At 46.2% G+C, this 22,482-nt stretch overlaps 1 protein-coding gene across 1 annotated transcript; it reads left to right on the top strand.

The window, feature by feature from the left end:
- Window positions 1-20,578: 20,578 nt before the first annotated feature.
- On the top strand, window positions 20,579-22,081 carry LOC103305065 (germ cell-less protein-like 1). Its single transcript, XM_054713444.1, has one exon. It carries the CDS (start codon window positions 20,579-20,581, stop codon window positions 22,079-22,081), a length of 1,503 nt encoding a protein of 500 aa, XP_054569419.1.
- Window positions 22,082-22,482: the final 401 nt, after the last annotated feature.

The following is a 22,482-nucleotide window of genomic DNA, read 5'->3' on the forward strand; positions in this document are numbered from 1 at the left end:
TTCCCCTTGTCGCCCTTGTTCTTGTTCTTCTTGTTCTTCTTGTTCTTCTTGTTCTTGTTCTTCTTGTTCTTGTTCTTCTTCTTGTTCTTCTTCTCCTCCTCCTCCTCCTCCTCCTTCCTCCTCCTCCTCTTCTTCCTCCACCACCTTCTTCTTCTTCTTCTTCTTCTTCTTCTTCTTCTTCTTCTTCTTCTTCTTCTTCTTCTTCAAGAATACCCTTCAACATTTCATGTAATACTGGTTTGGTGGTGATGAATTCCTTTAGCTATTTCTTGTCTGTGAATCTCTTTATCAGACCTTCAATTCTAAATGATAGCTTTTCTGGGTAAAGTAATCTTGGTTGTAGGTTCTTGCTATTTATCACTTTGAATATTTCTTGCCACTCCCTTCTGGCAAATAAAGTTTCGGTTGTGAAATCAGCTGACATATGTACTGGCTTACCATTGTGGGCAACTACGTGCTTTTCTCTTGCTGCTTTTAAGATTCTCTCTTTGTCTTTAAACTTTGGCAGTTTCATTACGATGTGTCTTGGTGTGGGTGTCTTAGAGTTCCTATTGATTGGCACTCTCTGGGATTCATGGATTTCTAAGTCTATTTCTTTCAACAGGTAGGGGAAGTTTTCTGTCATTATTTCTTCAAATAAGTTTCAATATCTTGCTCTCTCTCTTCTCCTTCTGGCATCCCTGTAATGTGAATGTTCATATGCTTGAAGTCCCAGAAGCTTCTTACACTATCTTCATATTTGTGGTCCTTTGATTGAGTGATTTTTTTTAACCCTGTCCACTAATTCACTGATTTGATCCTCAGCTTCCCCTAATCTACTGGGTATTCCTTCCAGTGTGTTATTTGTGCTATGTCATTCCTCATTTCTGTTTACAGAGTTACTGTATCTTTTCACATATTGTTGAGAATCTTTACCATCATTACTCTGAACTCTATATCCGATAAATTTCTATCTCCATGTCATTGATCTATTCTTCCAGAGAATTCTCTTCTCCTTTCATTTGGGGGTTGTTCCTTTGTCTCCTCATTTTGGTTGCCTATTTGGGTTTGTGACTGTGTATTAGGTAGTTCTGCTATGCCTCTCAATCTCTAGTGCAGGACAGTGTCAAATGCTGTTTCTGATTAATTAGATCAGGCAAAGAATCAAAGCCTCCAAAGACCGCCTCTGCCTATAGACTGATAGGATTCCATCTTGAACTGCCCTCAGGCAATCACCCACAGGTGTGGTGAGATTTTTTCAACATGGTGGAGCAATTTCTTCTGCCTGGAGGCTAATTGTTATTCTCATTCTCTTAATGGGCTTCAGAAACTCTGCACTGCATGGCAAGGTGTTTTTTAAGAGGGTGAGTCAACTGTCTTCCCCTCAGGCAAAGCTGCCTGTACACTAAATGTCTGCATGAGAAAGATGACCTCCACAGTGCGCTGGAATGACTCAATACAGGAAACTGGGGTGTCTGCCTTCTGAGCTTTAATCCCAGATCCCCCAATCCTGGCTTCTGCTCACAGAGCTCCAGTACACTCTGCCCTCCCTCTGCCAGAGCACAGGCTGAGTGGCTTCACCGGGAATTTTGTACATTGGCCCTTTAAGATGGTGCCTGAATTTCCAGCCATCTCTCCCTGGCCAACAGCAACCAGCTACTTTTCACAGCCAGATGTTATGCGGGTACCCTTCTCAGTTCTGTTGCTCTCTGCTGGCAAGGGGGGGAAGCTTGGGGATTAGACCCCAGAGTTCTCAGTGGAAACCCCCCACAGTTGAGATATCTCTCTAGAACTTCAGTTGCTGTCTGTGGGAACCTGGCCAGCCCTTTTGTGCCTCCAACCCTCCTACCAATCTCTATGTGGTCTCCACTTTCTGTCCTTGGTCATTAGGTCTCTCTCTGGAGAGACTTCTATTAATTATTCAGGAAGTTTTTTTTTCCTGTATTTTAGTTGTAATTCCAGTTTGGTCCTGGGAGCATGTCGGTGCAGCATCCAATCACTTTGCTGCCATTTTTAATGTCTAGACTGGATCCTTTTAATTGGAAGAACTTCTCTTCAAAAAGTCTCTGATACAGTTTCAGCAGAAACTCACATCTGTGCCTGAACCTCTCTCCCATTCAGTCCATGCAGCAGATGACATGAAGAAATTCCAGTGAATTCCTGTCTATCTTCAGATTTGTGGATCCTTTTTTCTTTTTGCTCTTTTGATGGGGTGTTTTTTGCTTCCTCATATTCCAAATCATTGATTTGATTTTCAGAAGCCTCTAGTCTACCTTTGAATCTATGTAAATTATTCTTTATTTCAGTTAGTATATGCTTAATTTCTGACTGGCTTTTTTTCATGTCTTTGACATTCTCCCTACCATTCTTGTAAGTCTTACTAAGTCCCTTGAAGCTCTCATTAAGATCCTTGAGCATTCTTATAACCATTGTTTTGAACTTGTGTTTACTTCCATTTCATTTCATTCTTTTTCTGGAGATTTCTTCTGTTCTTCCCACTAAAATGTTTCTTTGTCTCCACATTTTTCTTCTTCTCTGTGTTTGTCCCTACATATTAAGTAGAGCTGCTGCTTCTCCTGGAATTGGTAGAGAGGCCTTGTGTAATAGGTGTCCTGTGGGGCCCAGTGGCCCTGCCTCCCCAGTCACCTGAGCTGGGAACTTTAGGTGGGCCCCTGTGTGGGCTGTGTGCACAGTCTTGTTATATTTGAGCCTTGATTGATGTTGGCATCACTGAAAGGAATTGGCCTCCAGGTCAATTGGCTATGAGGACCATCTTCAACTGCAGTGGAATAATTGCTATGCAGGAGATACCCCTATGGATTAAGACTTGCTTCAGTGGGGCTTTGGTGTTCACTGAATCTGCACCTTGAGTGTGTCACTCTTGGATGTGTAGAGTTGTAATCTGGTATGGTCTGAAGTTGTCCACCAGGTGCACTGGCTTTGGGGTTTCCCAGGAGGTGCAAAGGCAACCACTGCCTGGGGCCACCCTGAAGGAGCTATAGAGGGATCAGCAGATGTCTGCTAAATCTGTTGGTCTAAGAAGTACCCAGGTGAGGCCAAGCTATGAAGAAAGGCAGGCTGGTGCCAGAGTCCGGTCTTGGGTCTTTTCTTGATAGATTTGGGGCATGCTTGTTTGAGAGATTTTAACAAATTCTGAAACCTGAGCCAGGGCAGGGCATTCATATGGAACATTCACTGCAAACAGCTTGGATGGGGCTGATAATTGTATGGGGCAGGCTAATCACCAGGGTGGAGTGAACAGTGTGAGCCAGGCTGATGGAAACTCAGAAATGGCTGTCAGTCAGCTCTGTGATGGGAGAGGTCTCAACATAAAAACAGTGACATCTGCAAACACTCTTGCCTGAGAGAAAGCCACCTCCAAATTCTTGCTACGATGCCAGACAATGCAGTTGATCCCCGTATGTCCCTGGATACCCCCCAAGTCACTGTCCAGCACTGGAGATCAGAAGGAGTGAGTCCATGTAAGTTTGTGTGCTGGCCCCTTTAAGAGGGCCTGCTTGGGTCTCCAGGAGACTCTGTGTCACTCAGACACAATACCTGCTTGTTTTTATAGCCTAGAGTTATGGGAACTTCTCTTCCCAGGTCTGGAGCCCTGAGCTGGGGATCTGCTGTGGGGCAGGGTCCCCTTGCTTCTCACAGGAGGCCTCTGCTATCCCTCCCAATGAAAAATAACGCCACACATGGTTGTTGCACCAGCCAGTTCCATGCCTCCTGGATATCAGTCTCAACGTGCTTTCTTCTTTACTTGTCTACTTGTAAGACTTCCATTCAGCTAGATTTCAGGTGGTTCTGAATGATGGTTGTTTTGTATTTTAGCTGTAATTTTGATGTGGTTGTGGGAGGTGGCGAGTAATGGTGTTTACTTATGCCACAATCTTTGTTCTGTCTTGTCCCTGATATATTGCCATATTCTGTAAGACATCAAGTGTTCAGAAAAACCACAGAGGCAAAATTTTATTTCTGAAACACAAACACTGCAGGAGGTATAGCTTTTAGTAAACATCTTGATTATTACCTCTTTACTACAATCAATGCCTTTCTATTAATTTATTTAAATGAGGAAGAAGGATGCTACATTTAGATTCAAATTTGTTGCTCTACTTTGTTCCTTTGTAAATTGCCACACTTCTTGTAATTGCTGTGTAAGTTACCCTATAACAGCTTCTTGTGACTTTAATCACATCTCTGTTTGAATCCTCACATATCATTGTTTTTAAATCCCTTTAGCCTTCCGATAGTAAAAGAAAAATGGAACTGAGGAGAGGGATTATAAACACCTCTTGCTTTTGTGAAAACGAAAGCTAATTTTTTCACATTTAATTTTGTAACAACTATAATATTTTTAAATTAATCTGACTATTTTTGGTCAACCATTTCAATCTATACTACATCTAACTGTTCTCCCTGGGTGTGTAGTTCAGTGTCATGTGTTTTTGAATAAGCAGAGCTTCTTTCATCACATCCAGACCCAGCACAATCAAGGAATCACTCATTGTCTCCATTCCATAGCCTCTAGGGAATGACCCTTTATATCACAAGTGCAGATAAATTTTGGAGACTGAGAACTTTAAGCTATATATTTCCCTCTCTCCTTTCTCTTTTATACACTCTCAACATATTTTCTTATTGCAGAATTTATTTAGACTCCCTTAGTCACCCTGTCTGTAGAGTCCCATACAGAATATTTCAAATGAAACAAGGCTATACTGCAATATACAAATTTGGGGAACATTGTACTCAGGCCATGTCAAAAGACCTAAGAGGTTTCCCAGTAAGGGCTTTCTTTTGTAATTACCCTTTTTAGACTTGTATCTCTTTAATAAACCATGTTACTCACTCAGAATATATTTGTATTTCCCCTCATACTGCACTTTCCTTGCCATTAAACCCAGAATCTCTTAGCAACACATCATTTGTTTAGAGTATTTAATATCCATGGAGTATTTAATATTCCTCGTTCCTCAAAAATGAAAAACCATTTCATTCATTCTTCATTTTATTTCATTGTAATTTTGCTATGTGCTTGGGCTGGTGCCTGGTGCTTGCAATCCAGAGTCTGGTAGCCATATGGAGAAGTTTGATCAAGGCATAATAGGATTACAGTTGAGGAAAGATGTATCTCTCTCTGCCTTGGAGGTTTGAGAAAAGATTGTCTCTGAGCCATATCTCAGACATTGAGAAATGGGCAGTTGTTTGCAAGAAACGGGGAAATTGCCAAAGGCAGAGGGATCAAGATGTATAAACAGATGGAGAGGGAAAAACATTAGTAAGGCTGAAAGATATTCCTGGAACTTAAGATTTCCTTAAGCTAAAGTTGTCTATTTAAAATGGAGGCATGAGTCCAAAAGCAGCTGAGTTGGATACAACACACAAAACACACACACACACACACACACACACACACACACACACACACACATTTTAAAGCAGTTTCATAACTAGAAACACTTAAACAGAAAAGCAAAGTAAAAAAGAAAAGTTAAACAGCAAAGCAAAGAATGGGGTAAATATTACCAACTTTATTAAATAAATGGTTTCATAGCCTCAAGTGATCAGATAGCCTTAGAAGTTAATAAGGGGGAAAGATTCAAAGGTAAATTTTGGAGGCTGCAGTTTAGATGTAGGCTGCACACCAGCTCCTGGTCCAAAACCAGATTCACCCCTAAATTACAAAGCAATCAACCTGAGCAACCAACTGAAGGCTACCTACACTGAAATATTAAAAGCAAGGATTACAGAAGACACCACATAGAGACTGGTAAGAATGGCAGAGGCCCAGAAAGGGATAGCACCTGTATGCAGGTGCTGCATTGGCTGAGAAGCTGGAGGGGTATGGTGGCTGCAAAAATCTCTCCCCCTAAAAGTGTAAGGTCTCAATACCTCTCAGGTATCTGCAAGTAAGAGCAACAGAGATGGGAAGAGGAGCCCGCATAGCACCTGGGGGTGAAAATCAGTGGGGATCTAGTCTTACTGGGAGACTCAGACCACACACTCCCAGGGAAGAACACTCCTATTGTTACAGCACCAGCTTGGGGAGTTCACAGCCTGGACTCTGACTGCTGGCAAGATCATGGTGCCATAATTACGTCCTGCAGAGGGGTCTGCTGCCAACACCCAGCAGTGACTTTAAGGGGCCCTCTATTTTCTGGGGAGCCTTTTGGCAGAGATCCAGACAGTGACTAAACTGTGTGGCTTGGGAAAGAAAACCAATCTCTTCTACTTCAAGTGCGTAGCTGGTGCCCCACCCCCCAAAATCCTGTTGAGTCATTTGGTCTGTCCCACTTCCCTGAGTTTGGTGATGCAGGGCTGGGACTTTTGGCATACTCCTGCTCAGTTCAGCAGCACAGGGGTGCCACACTGAACTGAGACATTTGGCACACCCTGTTGAGAGAAACCACGTACCCTGTCCTGCTTGGTTTGGCAACATGAGGTGACCAGGGAGTCATGCAGAGCTGTAATTTTTGTACTGGGTCTCCTGTGGAGACTTCTGGAGCCAGACGGGTGAGTGCTGAGCTTGTGTGGCTATATTTTGGGTTGGTAAATCCAATCTCCCCTGCAAGTTCACCTGTGCTATACCAGGAAGGTTTAGAATTGTTTGCCTCCCTCTTATAGGCTTGCTGGTACCACCACCAATGAGAGACGGTATTTTTTTTTTTTTAGTTTATTAAAATGTTTATATTTTTATTGATTTCAGAGAGGAAGGGAGAGGGAAAGACAGAAACATCAATGATGAGAGAGAATCATTGATTGGCTGTCTTTCGCATGCCCCCTACTGGGGATCAAGCCCACAACCCGGGCATGTGCCCTGACTGGGAAGCAAACCGTGACCTCCTGGTTCATAGGTCAATGCTCAAACACTGAGCCATGCCAGTCAGGCTGGGCGACTGTTTGGATCATCCTTGCCAAGTCCCGGATACCCCTGCGGTATGCAGACACATTCCAAGTATGAGTCCCTCCAAAGCTATTGTCTGTGATTGGGACAAAGTGCTTAGCCCCCACCCAAGGGTTGGGCCAGCATCATACCCAAAAGAGACTCTTTTGATCTATCACCCTCACTCTGGGCTGGCTGAGGTTGCTTCTTCTTATGGAGGGGACGGCTGGCTGCACTCAACCTGAACCTGCAGTGAGCCATTCCAGGTGGAACCACCAGAGTTGGAGACTCTAGCAGAAAATGAGCAGTTTGGCTTTGAACCAGGGGCCACTTTCCCCTCATTGAGTACCTGAATGCGTGATCCCCACCCAAGTCAGTGACCAACTAAATCTCTCCTCCCAACCCCAATTGCTCTGCCCTACAGAGGTCTAAACCTGTAGAAAGGGCTGTATATCTCAGCTAGCCTGGGCTCATCCTACAGTTTCTCTTCAGAAGGCTATGGGGAAAGACTAGGCAAACTCAGGGTGAGGCAGAGTAGGTGACAAGTGGTGGCAGACTTCAGGGAGCCTCAGTCCTTTTACATATCTTTCCCCAGCTCTAATCTGGAAGAAGCTGACCCTTTGACATAAATTGCACACTCAGACACAAATAGTGAACAGAGTGGTAGCTCCAAATAGGTAGCTCTAGGCCGGTTACACAAAATGTCTGATAGAAACTTGAACCTGAATCCCACCCAAGTAGACCCAGAACCAACACAAACAGTGGTGTGCTTCAGACCACTCCAGAGCTTGACCCAACTAGGAACACAAGTGGGACACCCAAATAAGAATTCTGACAGGAAGCAGACCCTCCTGGGAACAACCCCACCTTGAGTGGCAGCCCCAGCACAGCATCCCAAACACAGTGATTGAGGTTAATCCTTATAGTCACCCAGCCTGATGGGTTAACTCCACACACAAAAGAACCAACAGCATTCAAGACACAACTACAACAGGGGGTGCTCATAAACCACAAGAATAATTCCTGGAACACAGAGTTCAGGTGATCTGAATGATTGGTGCCACTGAGCCCAACAAGACACCTTCTTCATAAATCCATCATAACAAATTTGGTAGTCATAGATCTCCCTAAGAAACAGAAAAAAAAGGGGAGACAAAGAAAAATGCCCTAAACAAAAGAATAAGGGAAATACCAAGAAAAAAAATTAAATGAAGTGAAAGCAACCAAAATAACCAATACAGGGTTGAAAACAATGGTTATGAGGATGCTCAAGTACCTTGAAGGGGAAGAATGGATGATCTCAGTAAGAAATTACACAAAGAGATAGTAAGCTTTAAGAAACACAGACATCATAAAAAAGAACCAGTCAGAAATGAACAATACAAAATCTGAAATGAAAAATACACTAGAAGGAATCAAGAGCAGGTTACATGAAGCAGAGGTGCGAATAGGCCAATTAGAGGACAAGATAACATCAAGGACCTAAGCAAAGCATGTAAAAGAAAAGAAACTTGAACAAAATGAGGAAAATCTAAGGGACATCCCTAAGCTGGTGAAGAAAAGTCACTCAAGTTCAAAAAGCCCAGAGAGATTGTGGCCTGTTCTGTGAGTTCACAGACCCACAGCGTCAGCGCTCCTGTGGCGGAAGGAGGAGGTGTGGGAGGCCGCGCCCCACTGGGCAGGAGTGTCTGAGGCGGGTTGACCCCCAATTGGCAGGACTGTTCCCTTAGCGTCACCCCATCGGCCCTCCCGCCTCGGGGTCGGCGCCGCTCAGCCCCGCAGCCCAGGCTGCAGCGCGCAGAACAGAGATGAACTTTGAGGACGTGGCCATTGCCTTCTCTCAGGAGGAGTGGGGGCTCCTTGATGAGGCTCAGAGACTTCTGTACTGCGATGTGATGCTGGAAGTGTTTGAACTGGTCTCATCTGCAGTTATTGAATTTTTACAGAGAGGAAGGGAGAGTTAGAAACATCAATGAGGGGAAAGCCAAGATGGAGGCATAGGTTAAACACCTAACCTACAGCCTAGCAGAACAATTTCAAAAATACAACTAAAAGTCAAAACGGACATCATCCAGAACCACAGGAAAGCTGGCTGACTGAAATGCCCACAACTAGAAGGAAAGAGAAAACCACAAGGAAAATCAGAGGAGCCGTAAAAGCCTGAGGTATGAAGACACGGGCGGAGACACGAGCATGCGCGGGTGCGGGGAGGACGGAGCCAGAGAGGACGGGGCGGTTGACGGCCTGGCCGGCATTCTCTAGCGGGAAGGAGATAAAAGCTCCAGATTGCGCTGAACCCCAGATCCGACTGCACTGAACCCCAGTTCCGGGCGAAACCCTGGGAAGCCAGGCTCATGCTGGGGGAATCTGGGCTGTGGGGCGGAAACACAGAGGAGCGGCAAAAGGCAGAGCTCCGGAGGCGCACACGTGAATGTGAGCAGAGGATGGACTTTTGCCTGTGCCGCTGAATTGCCCTGGCAGGGAGGAGACAGGGGCTCTGGACCGTGCTGAACCCCAGTTCCAACTGCACTGAACCCCAGTTCCGGGCAAGACCCTGGGAAGCCAGGCTCATACTGGGGGAATCAGGGCTGTAAGGCAGAAACGCAGAGAAGTGGCGAAGGGCAGAGCACCGGAGGCGCGCATGGGAATGCGCGCAGAGGATGGTCTGTTGACTGTGCCGCTGAATTGCCCTGGTGGGAAGGAGACAAAAGCGCCAGACTGCGCTGAGCCCCAGTTCCGACTACACTGAAACCCAGTTCCGGGCGAGAATCTGGGAATCCAGATTCATTGGGAGAGAGACTAGACTGTTTGGCGGCGGGTGAAACTCCAGGGCGCTTTTCTCTCAGAGGTGTTTGCAGGGAGTACAGAGGGACACTGAGACACAGGAACCTCATAGGCAGGGCTCACAGGAAGCCAAGGCTGTAGGCTCCACCCTGAAACTCCGCCCCATCCAAGCTGAGCACAGAGGCTTTTACAATTTTGCAAGTCTAGTTGAATAAGGCTGTCTCCCAGCATAGACACAGCTGATCCTCACAGCCAATTGGACTGGAGGTCAAATCCTCCCAGTGTACCAACAGCAATCAAGCCTTAACAACACCAAGACTTTGCACTCAGCCCACAAAGGGGGGTATCAAGAGCGACCACCTAGGGAGATTGGGGAAGCTGAGCTATAGGGAGGCAGACAAAAGGTGAAGACACCGAAGCAGGTCACGAATAGAAGGGATGAAGGAAAGTAAACTAATGGACGACACAGTGTTCAGAACCACATTTATAAGGTTACTTAAGAATCTTCTGGAGGACCAAGATGGCTGCATAGGGCAGGCGCCTGATTGTTGCCTACCACAACAATTTTGAAACTACAACTGGAAAACAGAGCAGACACCATCCAGAACAATGGCTGGAGGAATTGCTGAGAAGGAATTGACCGATGGGAGCTGGGATCAGGAAGATGAGGCCCCGCTGGGTCCTGGATCCAGGTGCGCTCGCCCGGTGACTGGTCACCGCTGCAGATCTGAGTACCGCCGCAGTGACCTCGGACCAGCCCCCCGCCGTGCAGCAGGCGTACTGGAGCTTCGCCGAGCCCACCGCCCAGCGAGTTCCGTGGCAGCCACCCCGGAGCATTGAGAAAATGGTCGAAGGAATTGCTGAGAGGGAATTGACTGACAGGAATTGGGATCAAGAAGACGAAGCCCCGCTGGGTCCTGGGTCCAGGCGAGGCCACATGCCCCTGGGTCCAGGTGAGGCCATGCGCCCCTGGGCCCGGGTGCAGCTGGATCCCAGGTCCGGGTGAGGCCGTGCGCCCCTGGATCCGGGTGAGACTGGGTCCTGGGTCTGGGTGAGGCCACGCGCCCTGGGTCCAGGCGAGGCCGTGCGCCCCTGGGTCCGGGTGAAGCTGGATCCTGGGTCCGGGTCCGGCCGTGCACCCCTGGTTCCAGGAGAGGCCACACGCCCCGGGGTCTGGGTGAGGCCATGCACCCCTGGGCCCGGGTGTAGCTGGATCCCAGGTCCGGGTGAGGCCGTGTGCCCCTGGATCCGGGTGAGGCTGGGTCCTGGGTCCGGGTGAGGCCACGCCCCTGGGTCCGGGAGAGGCCACACGCCCCTGAGTCTGGGTGAAGCTGGATCCCGGGTCCAGGTGAGGCTGTGCGCCCCTGGATCTGGTTGAGGCTGGGTCCTGGGTCCGGGTGAGGCTGCACCCCTGGGTCCGGGAGAGGCCACGCACCCCTGGGTCCGGGTGAGGCCACGTGCCCCTGGGTCTGGGTGTAGCTGAATCTTGGGTCCGGGTGAGGCCATATGCCACTGGATCCGGGTGAGGCTGGGTCCTGGTTCCGGGTGAGGCCGCGCCCCTGGGTCCAGGTGAAGCTGGATCACAGGTCCAGGTGAGGCCGTGCACCCCTGGATCCGGGTGATGCTGGATCCCGGGTCCAGGTGAGGCCATGAGCCCCTGGATCTGAGTGAGGCCGGGTCCTGGGTCCGGGTGAGGCCGCGCCCCTTGGTCCGGGAGAGGCCACTCACCCCTGGATCCGAGTGAGGCCAGGTCCTGGGTCCGGGTGAGGCCGCGTGCCCCAGGGTCCGGGCGAGGCCTTGTGCCCCTGGATCTGGGTGAGGCTGGGTCCCAGGTCCGGGTGAGGCTGTGCCCCTGGGTCCGGTTCAGGCCACGCACCCCTGGGTCCGGGTGAGGCCATGAGCCCCTGGGTCCGGGTGAAGCTGGATCCCGGGTCCGGGTGAGGCCGTGCGCCCCTGGATCCGGGTGAGGCTGGGTCCTGGGTCTGGGTGAGGCCGCGCCCCTGGTTCTGGGAGAGGCCATGCGCCCCTGAGTCCAGGTGAGGCCATGTGCCCCTGGATCTGGGTGTAGCTGAATCTTGGGTCCGGGTGAGGCCGTGCGCCCCTGGATCCGGGTGAGGCTGGATCCCGGGACCGGGTGAGGCTGCGCACACTTGGGTCCAGGTGAGGCCACGCGCCCCGGGGCCTGGGTGATGCTCGGTCCCAGGTCCGGGTGAGGCCGCGCGCCCCTGAGTCCGGGTGAAGCCGCGCCCCTGGGTCCGGGCAAGAACAAACCAGAGGGAATCAGAACTGCATTACCACCATTTGTCCACTATCCAGAACTGAAAAGTCAGTGCCGACATGTACACATAAGGAACTGATGGACATTGAAATTGGTTTTCAAAAGAACTGTTGGTCCAGAAAGAAACTTACTACACACTGATTCATTTGCCTGTCAGCATAACTTTTATTGCTCGTCTCACATTTGGTTCTTATCAGTATATTTCTAGTAACACATGATCTCACTCATCTAGGGGAAATGATGAACAACATAGACTGATGAACAAGAATAGACCCAGAAACAAGGAGGCATCGATCGGACTGTCGGGCCGCAGAGGGAGGGTATGGGAGAGTGGGGATGGGGGGAGAGATCAACCAAAGGACTTGTGTGCATGCATACAAGCCTAACCAATGGTTAAGGACAATAGGGGGGTGGGGGCATCCGTGGGGAGGGGTGTGTGATGGGAATGGGGGGATGAGGACAAATATGTGACACCTTAATCAATAAAGAAATTAAAACAACAACAACAAACAAACAAAAGAAAACAAAACAAAAAGCCCAGAGAGCCCCATTCAAGATGAATCCAAAGAGACCCATTCAAAGACACATTATATTAAAAAGACAAAGGTTAAAGACAAAGAGAAAACGTTAAAAGCAGCAAGGAAGAGACAGTTATTTATCTACAAGGGAGTTCTTATAAGTATGTCAGTTGATTTCTCAGCAGAAACCCTACAGGCCAGAAGGGATAGGCATGAAGTTTTAAAAGTGATGCAAACAAAGACCTGCAACCAAGACTACTCTATCCAGCAAGCATATTATTTAAAACTAGGGGCCCAGTGCATGAATATGTCCACCTTGAAAGGAACTGTGGGCTGTGAGGCTGTGGTGGGAACAGGGGCAGGTCTCAGCCCATCCTCTGTACCCCCTCCCAGCCCCTCCCACCGAGGACCCACTCCCCTGTCTGCTGCAGCCCTGCTACCGCCACCGCTCCCACATGCTGAAGGTGCCAGCCCTGCTTGCACCTGCTGACAGTGCGGAGCAATTGGGGCTGGTGCCAGCAGTGGGTGTGAGCGGGGCAGGTGCCATCAGCGGGTGTGAGTGGCGGCTGCTGCCCCGATCGCCCCTCAGGAGGAGTGGGACGTGGAGAAGCCCTCTGGTGGCAATTGGAGCTGGAAGCCACGGTTCACACCTACTGATGGTGCTGAGCTATCGGGGCTGGCGCCGGGCTCCAGCTGCCAGTGTGAGAGGTGGCTGCCAGCCACAATCGCCCCTCAAGAGCAGGGGGAGGTGGAGAAGCCCTAAGTGGTGATCACGGCTGGAAGCCACCATTTGCACCTGCTGACAGCGCTGGGTGATCAGGGCCGGCCCCAGGTGCTGGCAGCAGGTATGTGCCCTAGACGGGACCGTGGCGCGCGGGAGCAAAGAATTTTCAGTAACCACCAGAGGCTCACCCCGATGACAGTGACCAGTGCCCCGCCTTGGTCTGTTGCCCCCGTTCACCTGCTCCACCATCCCACCATGTTCCATGCTCTGTCACCTGCTGCTGATGCCCGCCATGTTCTACACATGCCCCCTGGTGGTCAGCGCACATCATAGCGAGCAGTTGTTTGGTTGTTCAGTTGTTCCACTGTTCCATCTATTTGCATATTAGGGTTTTATATATATAGATTGAAGGAGAAATAAAAAGCTTCCCAGACCCCTCTCCCCCCCAAAAAAAATCTAAGAATTAATTACCACCAAACCAGTATTGCAAGAAATGTTAAAGGGCTACTTTAAGAAACAGAAGAAAGAGAGAGGAACATAGTGGTAAAGAAAAACATGGCAATCTATAGATTCCTCTCAATAATAACCTTACATTTAAATGGATTAAATGACCCAGTCAAAAGACATAGGGTAACTAAATGCATGAGAAATATGATTATATATATATATATATATATATATATATATATATATATATATGCTATGAACAAGATACCACATCAGAAGAAAATATTCACACAAGCTGAAAGTGAAGGGATGGAAAAAAAGTTCCATGCAAATGGACATGACATAAAAGCAGGGGGAGCAATACTTATATCTGACAAAATAGATCAAAGGCTATAACAAGAGACAAAGAAGATCACTACATACTACTAAAGGAATTGATCCAACAAAAGGATATAAACTTTGTAGGCATATATCCATCCAATATGGGAGCTCCTGAATATATAAAGATGATCTTGGATGGGTTTTAAGAGAGATATCATCACCAATAAAGACATAGTAAGAGATTACCACACCCACTGTCTCAGTGGCTAGATCTACCCGACAAAAAAATCAATAAGGAAAAGCAGCAGCCTTAAGTGAAACACAAGATCAGATGGATTTAATTAATACTTTCCATACCAAAGTTGCAGAATATACATTTTTCTACAGTGCACATGGAACATTCTCAAAGATAGACCACATGTTAGGACACAAACTAGTTCTTAAGAAGTTCAAGAAGATTGAAATCATACCAAGCATCTTCTCTGATCACAAGAGCATGAAAGTAGAAATCAGCTACAATCAAACAACTGAAAAATATTCAAATACATGAAGGCCTAAAAGCATGTTATGAAACAATGAATGGGTTACCAATGAAATCAAGGAAGACATAAAAAATGTTCTGGAAACGAAAATGAATATGCAACACCCCAAATCTATGGGACACAGTGGAACAGTCCTGAAAGGGCATTACAGGCCTTCCTAAGGAAGCAAGAATAATCTCAAATAAACAATCTAAACTACACCTATAAGAACTAGAAAGAGCACAACACAAATGCTCAGAGTAAGTAGAAGGAAGGAAATAATGAAGTTCAATGAGAAATAAATGCCACAGAGACTTAAAAACAATACAAAAGACCAATGAAGCCAAGAGCTGTTCCTTTGAAAAGATAAACAAGAGTGACAAACCTTTAACTAGACTCCTGAAGAAAAAAGGAGACAGGACACAAGTAAATAGAATCAGAAATGAGAGAAGTGATATAATAGCGGATACCACAGAAATACAAAAGATCTTAAGAAAATATTGTGAACAATTCTATGCCAACAAATTGGACAACCTAGGCGAAATGGTTAAATTCCTAGAAAAATACAATATTCCAAAACTGAATCAGGAAGATTCAGAAAACTGAATAGACTGATTATAACTAATGAAATTGAAGCAGTAATCAACATATCCCAGCAATCCAAAGTCCTGAACCGGATGACTTCACAGGAAAATTTTACCAAACATTCAAGGAAGAAATAACACCTACCCTCCTCAAACTATTCCAAAACATTCAACATTCAAGAAGAGGGAAGACTTCCAAGCTCTTTGTATGAGGCCAGCATTATCCTAATTCTAAAACCAGATAAAAACACTACAAAGAAAGAAAATTATAGGCCAATATCCCTGATGAGCATTGATGCTAAAATCCTTAACAAAATATTAGCAAACCAAGTCCAGCAATACCTCAGAAAGATCATACACCATGATCAAGTGGGATGCAGTGTGGGTACAATATTGACAAATCAATAAATGTGATACATCACATAAACAAAATGAAAGATGAAAATCACACGATCATATTCATAGATGGAGAAAAAATATATGATAACATTTACAACACATTTATGATAGCAACTCTCAGCAAAGTGGGAATGGAAGGATTATACCACAACAAAATAAAAGCCGTATATGAAAAACCTACAACCAATATCATAATGGGCAAAAACTAAAAGCGTTTCTCTTATGATCAAGAACAAAACAGGAATGTCTGCTTTCACCACTCTTATTCAATATAGTACTGAAAGTCCTAGCCAGAGCAGTCAGAAAAGAAGAAATAAAAGGCATCCAAATTGGAAAGGAGTGAGTAAAACTGCCATTATTCACAAATGACATGATATTATACGTAGTGAACCCTTTAAATATGCCACCAAAAAACTACTGGATGTAATATATGAATTCTGCAAAGTATCAGGATACAAAATTAATATTCAGAAATTGTGGGGAAGCACAGGATTTGGTTGGAGAGTCTGTAAGGAGGATTCTCTGAAAGGTCAGAGGCCTCTGGGAGACCTTGCGGAAGGTGGTAGACAATGCCTTGACTTTTCCAAACAAGTCTGAGCCCCCGGGTTTTGCTAAAATCTTTATGTTTAGACTTCAAACGTCCGTGTTTGAAAGATACTACAGATACAGGTGTTTTCTCAAGGATGCTTACCCTGCTGATTGTATCTAGAGGTTAATTTTAACTCAAGCTGTTGTTACAATAAAAGCCTAAGGAGGCAGGCATACTGGGCTGTTTGCTCTTAAAGCCTTCTCTTTCACAGAAACTTGTGTCAGAGTAATCATTCATCTGTTATTCAGGGTCTGCCGGTCAGCCCCGGCAAGAAACCAGTGGCATTTTTATACACCAAGAATAAACTATCAGAAAGAGAAACTAAGAAACCAATTCCATTTATTATTGCTACAGAAAAAATAAAATTACCTAGGAATACATTTAACCAAGGAGGCAACATTAAAGAAAGAAATCGAGGAAGATACAAATAAGTGGAAGCAGACACCGTGTTCATGGACTTGGAAGAACTGACATCATTAAAATGTCCATACTACCCAAAGCAATGTATAGATTTGACACAATTCCTATTAAGAGAGCAATGGCATATTATACAGATCCAGAGCAATATTCAAAAAATGTGAAATATTTGGAACCACAAAAGGCCCCAAATAGCTTCAGCAATATTGAGCAAGTACAGCAAAGTTGGAGATATCAAACTATACTACAAGGCCAGTGTAATAAAAATAGTGTGGTACTAAGATAAGACCAGGCATGTACATCAATGGGAGAGAATAGAGAGCCCAGAAGTAAACCCATGCCTTTATGGTCAATTAATATTTAACAAAGGAGGCAAGAGCATACAAAGGATTAAAGGCAGTCTCTTCAATAAATGATGTAGGGACAATTATACTGGTACATACAAAAACTGAAACTAGACCACCAATTTATACCATACTCAAGGATAAGCTCAACGTGCATAAAAGACTTCAATATAAATGGTGAAATAATAAAATTCCTGGGAGAAATCATAGGTAGTAAAATCTCAGACATGTCTCATAGTGATATTTTTGCCTATATATCTAGGACAAAGGAAACAAAGGAAAAATAAACAAATAGGAATACATCAAACTAAAAAGCTTCTGCACAGCAAAGGAAACGATCAACAAAGTGAAAAGGAAAGCCACTGTATAGGAGAACATATTTGCCAAAGATACATCTGCTGAGGGCTTAATTTCTGAAATATATAATGTACTTATACAACACCAGGATGACAAACAATCCGATTAAACAATGTGCAAAGGACCTGAAGAGACACTTCTCCAAAGAGGACATACAGATGGCCAATAGACATAGGAAAAATGCTAACCGTCACTAATCATCAAAGAGAGGCAAATTAACACCAAAGTGAGGTATCACCTCACACCTGCCAGAACGGCTATCATCAATAAATCAGCAAACAAGTGATGGTGAGGATGTGGATAAAAGGGAATCTGAGTACACTGTTGGTGGGGATGCAGACTGGTGCCGCCACTGTGGAAAATGCTACTGAGTTTCCTCAAAAAATTAAAAATGGAACTTCCTTTTGACCTAGTGATACAAATTATGGGAATATATCCTAAGAATCCCAAGACATTAATTCAAAATAACGTATGTACCCCTATGTTCATACCAGCATTATTTATAATTGCCAAGATCTGGAAACAGCCCTAACGCTCATCAGTACATGAGTGGATAAAAAAGCTTTGGTAGTAGTACACTTACACAATGGAATATTACACAGCCATAAAAAAGATGGAACTCTTCCTTTTTGCAACAACATAGATGTAGATTATTATACTAAGTGAAATAAGCCAGTCAGAGAAAGAGAAATAACATATGATCTCACTTATATGTGGAATCTAATGGACAACATAAACAAGTGAGCAAAATAGAAACAGAGGCATGGATACATGGAAAAGACTGACTGCTGCCAGAGGGAACAGGGTGAGGGGGACTGAGTGAAATGTGGTGAAGAGATTACTCCAAGCATGTCAAACTCAAAGGCTAACATGGGACAAATAAACAAGCTTTAAGTTTATGTGGGCCACAAAAAAAAAAAAAGCTTCAATTTTCATAGAAACGTAGGTTTATTTCGATAGGGACATGCCGAGTACAAAAAGCTGAAATAAATGAGTAACCATTGACATAAAATAATAGAACATTTTAATAAATATTCATATTTTTTCTTTTTTTAAAATATATTTTATTGATTTTCCACAGAGAGAAAGAGAGAGGGATAGAGAGCTAGAAACATCGATGAGAGGGAAACATCGACCAGCTGCCTCCTGCACACCCCCCACCGGGGGTGTGCCCGCAACCAATGTACATGCCCTTGACGGGAATCGAACCTGGGACCTTTCAGTCCACAGACCGACGCTCTATCCACTGAGCCAAACCGGTTTCGGCCATATTTTTTCTTGAACATTAAATTACCAGACACTGAATAACTGCACAAGTCAATAAGCATAATGCAAATAAACCAAATTTTCTTGTTCTCTGAAAGGGAAATATTTCCTGTGGCACAAACCAAACAAGTCAGTACAAGACTGATGACGTGGCAATTGGCTGCTAAAATATTCGCTGCTAGTATTAGTGGAGAGAAATGGTGCGCCTATGCGTAAGGGAAATGAATGCAACACGATTATAGTAATCAGTCATTAGCGAACATTGTAGTTCCTTATTAATAATCCTATATAATAAAAGCGTAATATGCTAACTGTCTGGTCATCTGGTCGGCCGTTCAACCAATCAAAGCTTAATATGCTAATGATATGCTAAGGCCGCTCAACCGCTCACTATGACGTGCACTGACCACCGGGGGCAGACACTCCGACCAGTAGATTAACTCCCTGCTGGGGTCCAGCCGATCTGGACTGAGTGAGATGGCCGGACACACCCTGGAGCCCTCCCGTGGTCCCTCCCCAGCTTGCCAACCTCCCGTTTCCCTCCTCAGCCCCAATCGTGCACTGCTGGGGTCCCTCAGCCTGGCCTGCACCCTCTCGAAATCCAGGACCCTTCAGGGGATGTCGGAGAGCCAGTTTTGGCCCAATCCCACAGGCCAGGCCAAGGGGCCTCACTGCTGCACGAATTTGTGCACCCAGCCTCTACTTATGTATAACAGGATATTGTCAAAATTAAGTTATGAAACTTTTATTAAAATGTTTCTTACGTACCGTTATATTGGCTGGGCCACAAAAAATACTCGTGATGGTCCACACGTGGCCCACATACTGCATGTTTGACATGCTTGGATTAGGCAAAGACCATATATGCATAACCTATAGACACAGACAACAGTGCAGTGTTTGCCAGAGGAAAGGGAGGGTGAGGGCTGGGTGGAGGTAGGCATGGGGGTTGGAGAATTGGGGATATCTCTCTTAGTGTAAAAAATAAAAAAAAAGTATCATGTCTTATTGAGAGTGATAGAAATTCAACTCAAATGAACCTAATAATTGGCCTTTATTTAGGTAATGTCACTGGAAAATATGATTATGGGCCTCAAATAACCTAAACACTATTGGTCTTTCTGTGTCTCTGCTCTGCTAGCTCATGCTTGTTTTTTGGTGTTGTTTGTTTGTTTTGTGTGTGTGTTTGTAGGCTGTCTCATCAAGGTGAACAAGATGGCTCCAGTAGTGACAGACTCAAATCCTCTGACGGTGGCAACCCCACTGAAGAGAGATGGCTTTTTCAGGAACTAATGGCTTGCTTGTTTCATATATCCATGGTGAATATGGCACGTGAGGAGAGGGCCTTGACAGGCTCAAGCTAAACTATATTACTCTTCTGAGACAGGACTTGTGATTGTTCCACAAGGATGACCAAAGTGCAAGAGTACTTCATGTCTTTTAAATGCAATGATGATCATTCAAGATTAAAAGAAAAACAGCAAAAATGAAATTTCAGTCCAAAACTTATATACCAGAATAATGTAACAATCATAACAGTCAATGAAATGTTTTGTGCAATTTTAAAACTACTGCATATTTATTTTTCCATTAATATAAAGAATATATTGTGTACTGAGTGTATAATATGTGTCCTGCTTTTTATATATATTATCCCTACTCTCCACAGCAAAACTGAGTGATTCTATTTTTATTCCTATTTTAAGAGAAGGAAAACTGTGGTCATGGCAAAATTGCGATTAAAATCCAGATTTACCTTGAAGAAAAGAAAGAAGTTAATAAAGGAAGTTAACGTGCCTAGAGGACAAAGCTGGCATCAAGATGTCATTCTCCCTCTAAATGATCACTAAATATTTTAGGCGGGGGCGGGGGGGGTCGGCGACCAGAATTGTGTTCTTGAAAGTAGAAGGAAAACTCACACACAAAGGCCTCTATTAAATCATCAGTGTGTGAAGGGAGCCACAGAGCAATCACCTCAGTCGGAGAAGGTGCACAGAGTGGTCTTCCGGGTAGGGCATGCCCTTCTCTCGCGTTGTTTCCTAGCAGACGCGAGAGCAGACGCCAACTGTACCCAGAAGCCCTCCGGGCTGAGCTAGTGCCAGTGGAAGCTTCACCTTGAGAGGAGTGCGTCCTTTGTGCTTTGAGGTACATACAGGCCATGGGGGCACTAAGCAGTCGGATGCTATGGCTCAGGCGGGGCCATGCTCCAGAGCAGCCAGGTGCCGGTGGGGAGGAGGAGGAAGTGGCAGCCATGGCAGTAGTTGGTGAGGTGGAGGAGGAGAGTGAAGCGGGCGGCTCCAGCCCCAGTCAGGGTGGCGTCAAAAGGAAGGCAGACTCAGGAGAGCCTCACGAACAAGAGCCCCACCGGAAACACACCAAAGACAGTTCAGGTTCCGTTTACGAGGCACTCTTCTTAAGGGGTGAAGGCAGTGATGTGCAGATCCGCGCACTAGGGGAGGTGTGGAACTTGCACAGGGTCTACTTGTGCCAGTCAGGTTACTTCGCTAGCATGTTCAGTGGTGCTTGGAGGGAAGCAACCATGAATACCATAGAGTTGCAAATGCCTGACGAGAACATTGATCGTGAGGCACTGCATGAGGCTTTAGGCTCTTTGTACGAAGACTCCGTGCTCATTCAACCCCGCCGAGTCGTCCCCATCCTGGCCACGGCCAGCATGCTGCAGCTCGACGAGCTGATTCAACAGTGTGGGGAGATCATGGAGGAAACGGTTAGTGTCCAGACCGTATGCAGCTACTACTACTCTGCTGGGAGCTACGGCCTCCCAAACATCAGGACCATGTGCTTTCAGTGGCTGCTGGACAACCTGATGACTCACCATAGTGAGGAACTAATGCGAGAAATCAACCTGGATATCATGGAAGAGCTCATTGTCTCTTCAGAGCTCTTAGTGATGGAAGTGGAGATGGATGTGTACACAATGCTGAAAAAGTGGATGTACTTGCAGCTTCAGCCGACATGGAGGGGCCCCCACAGAGCCTTATTGTCCGACGCCAACTTGTGGTTTGCAAGGTCCAAGAGGGAGTTGGATGGCACCCCTTTCTTGGAGACCCCGCAGGGCAGAGCCTTCGTGCCAGTGTTCCAGCATCTGCGGCTGGCCTACATAGTCTGTGACCTGCCATCAGCACGCATCATTGACCAGGATGCACTGATCCCTGCCACGTGGCTGACCCCAGTGTACAAAGAGCAATGGCTTGCCCTCCTCCGGGCTGAGCAAACCAGGGAGCTCGGGCCCATTGCCGTCCACGTGTCCAACTTCCAGGGGAACACCATGCGGTGCGGGCACCGGGTCCACAGGGAAGAGCCATGCAGCTGGCGGTGGGCAGGCTTCAACTTTGGCTGGGACTTGGTAGTGTGCTACGCCAGCCGGCGTGTCACCTTCAGGCGCAGTGCACTGAACAATTCCCACGGCCTCGGGGTCAGCTTACTCTGGCAGAGAAAGATTGCGTTCCGCCTGTGCCTGGTTTCCCTGGACAGGGCTGGAAGAACCGTTTTCAGGAAGGACACAGAATACCAGGTGCTTTCCCTGGGAAAAGATGAAGAGCTAGAGGTAGCGAACCTGGGGAACCAAGATGTGGTCTTCCCCATATATGTGGCCTGTAACTTCCTGTACCTCCCCAGAGAGGGGTCCTCTCAAGAGTAAGGACCCCCACCAAAGCTCAGAGAGCCGAGCAGCTCTTTTCTGGGCACAGGAGCAGTCAGCTTTCTCTAGATGCCAGATCTCTCCATGGGATCAACTGGCCTTGCCCATCTCTGGTGACCAAATTCTGTCAGAGGCTCTGTTGAACTGCAGCTTGTGATAGTTGAGACTGTTTACCAGCGCTTATGAAGAGGACACATTTTGAAGCCCTCAAGCACCTCAAGAACTCATTCCTGCTTTCATGTAGCAACCTGTTCTCCTGGTTTTACATACATAGGCATCCCGCTCCACCCCCCCCCCCCCCGCGCCCCACATCATTTCTGTGAAACAAAGACCAATTGACTTTAAAGAGAAACTCTACAACTCTTGGTTTAGCTCTTTTTCTTTTTCTTTATTTGCCATTT

This window comes from Eptesicus fuscus (assembly GCF_027574615.1).
Source record: "Eptesicus fuscus isolate TK198812 chromosome 1 unlocalized genomic scaffold, DD_ASM_mEF_20220401 sc13_unplaced_1, whole genome shotgun sequence".
Taxonomy (NCBI): Eukaryota; Metazoa; Chordata; class Mammalia; order Chiroptera; family Vespertilionidae; genus Eptesicus; species Eptesicus fuscus.

Bases quoted from the DNA above. Each gene is read 5' to 3' on its own strand.
- LOC103305065 (XM_054713444.1), top strand. From the start codon at position 20,579: ATGGGGGCACTAAGCAGTCGGATGCTATGGCTCAGGCGGGGCCATGCT.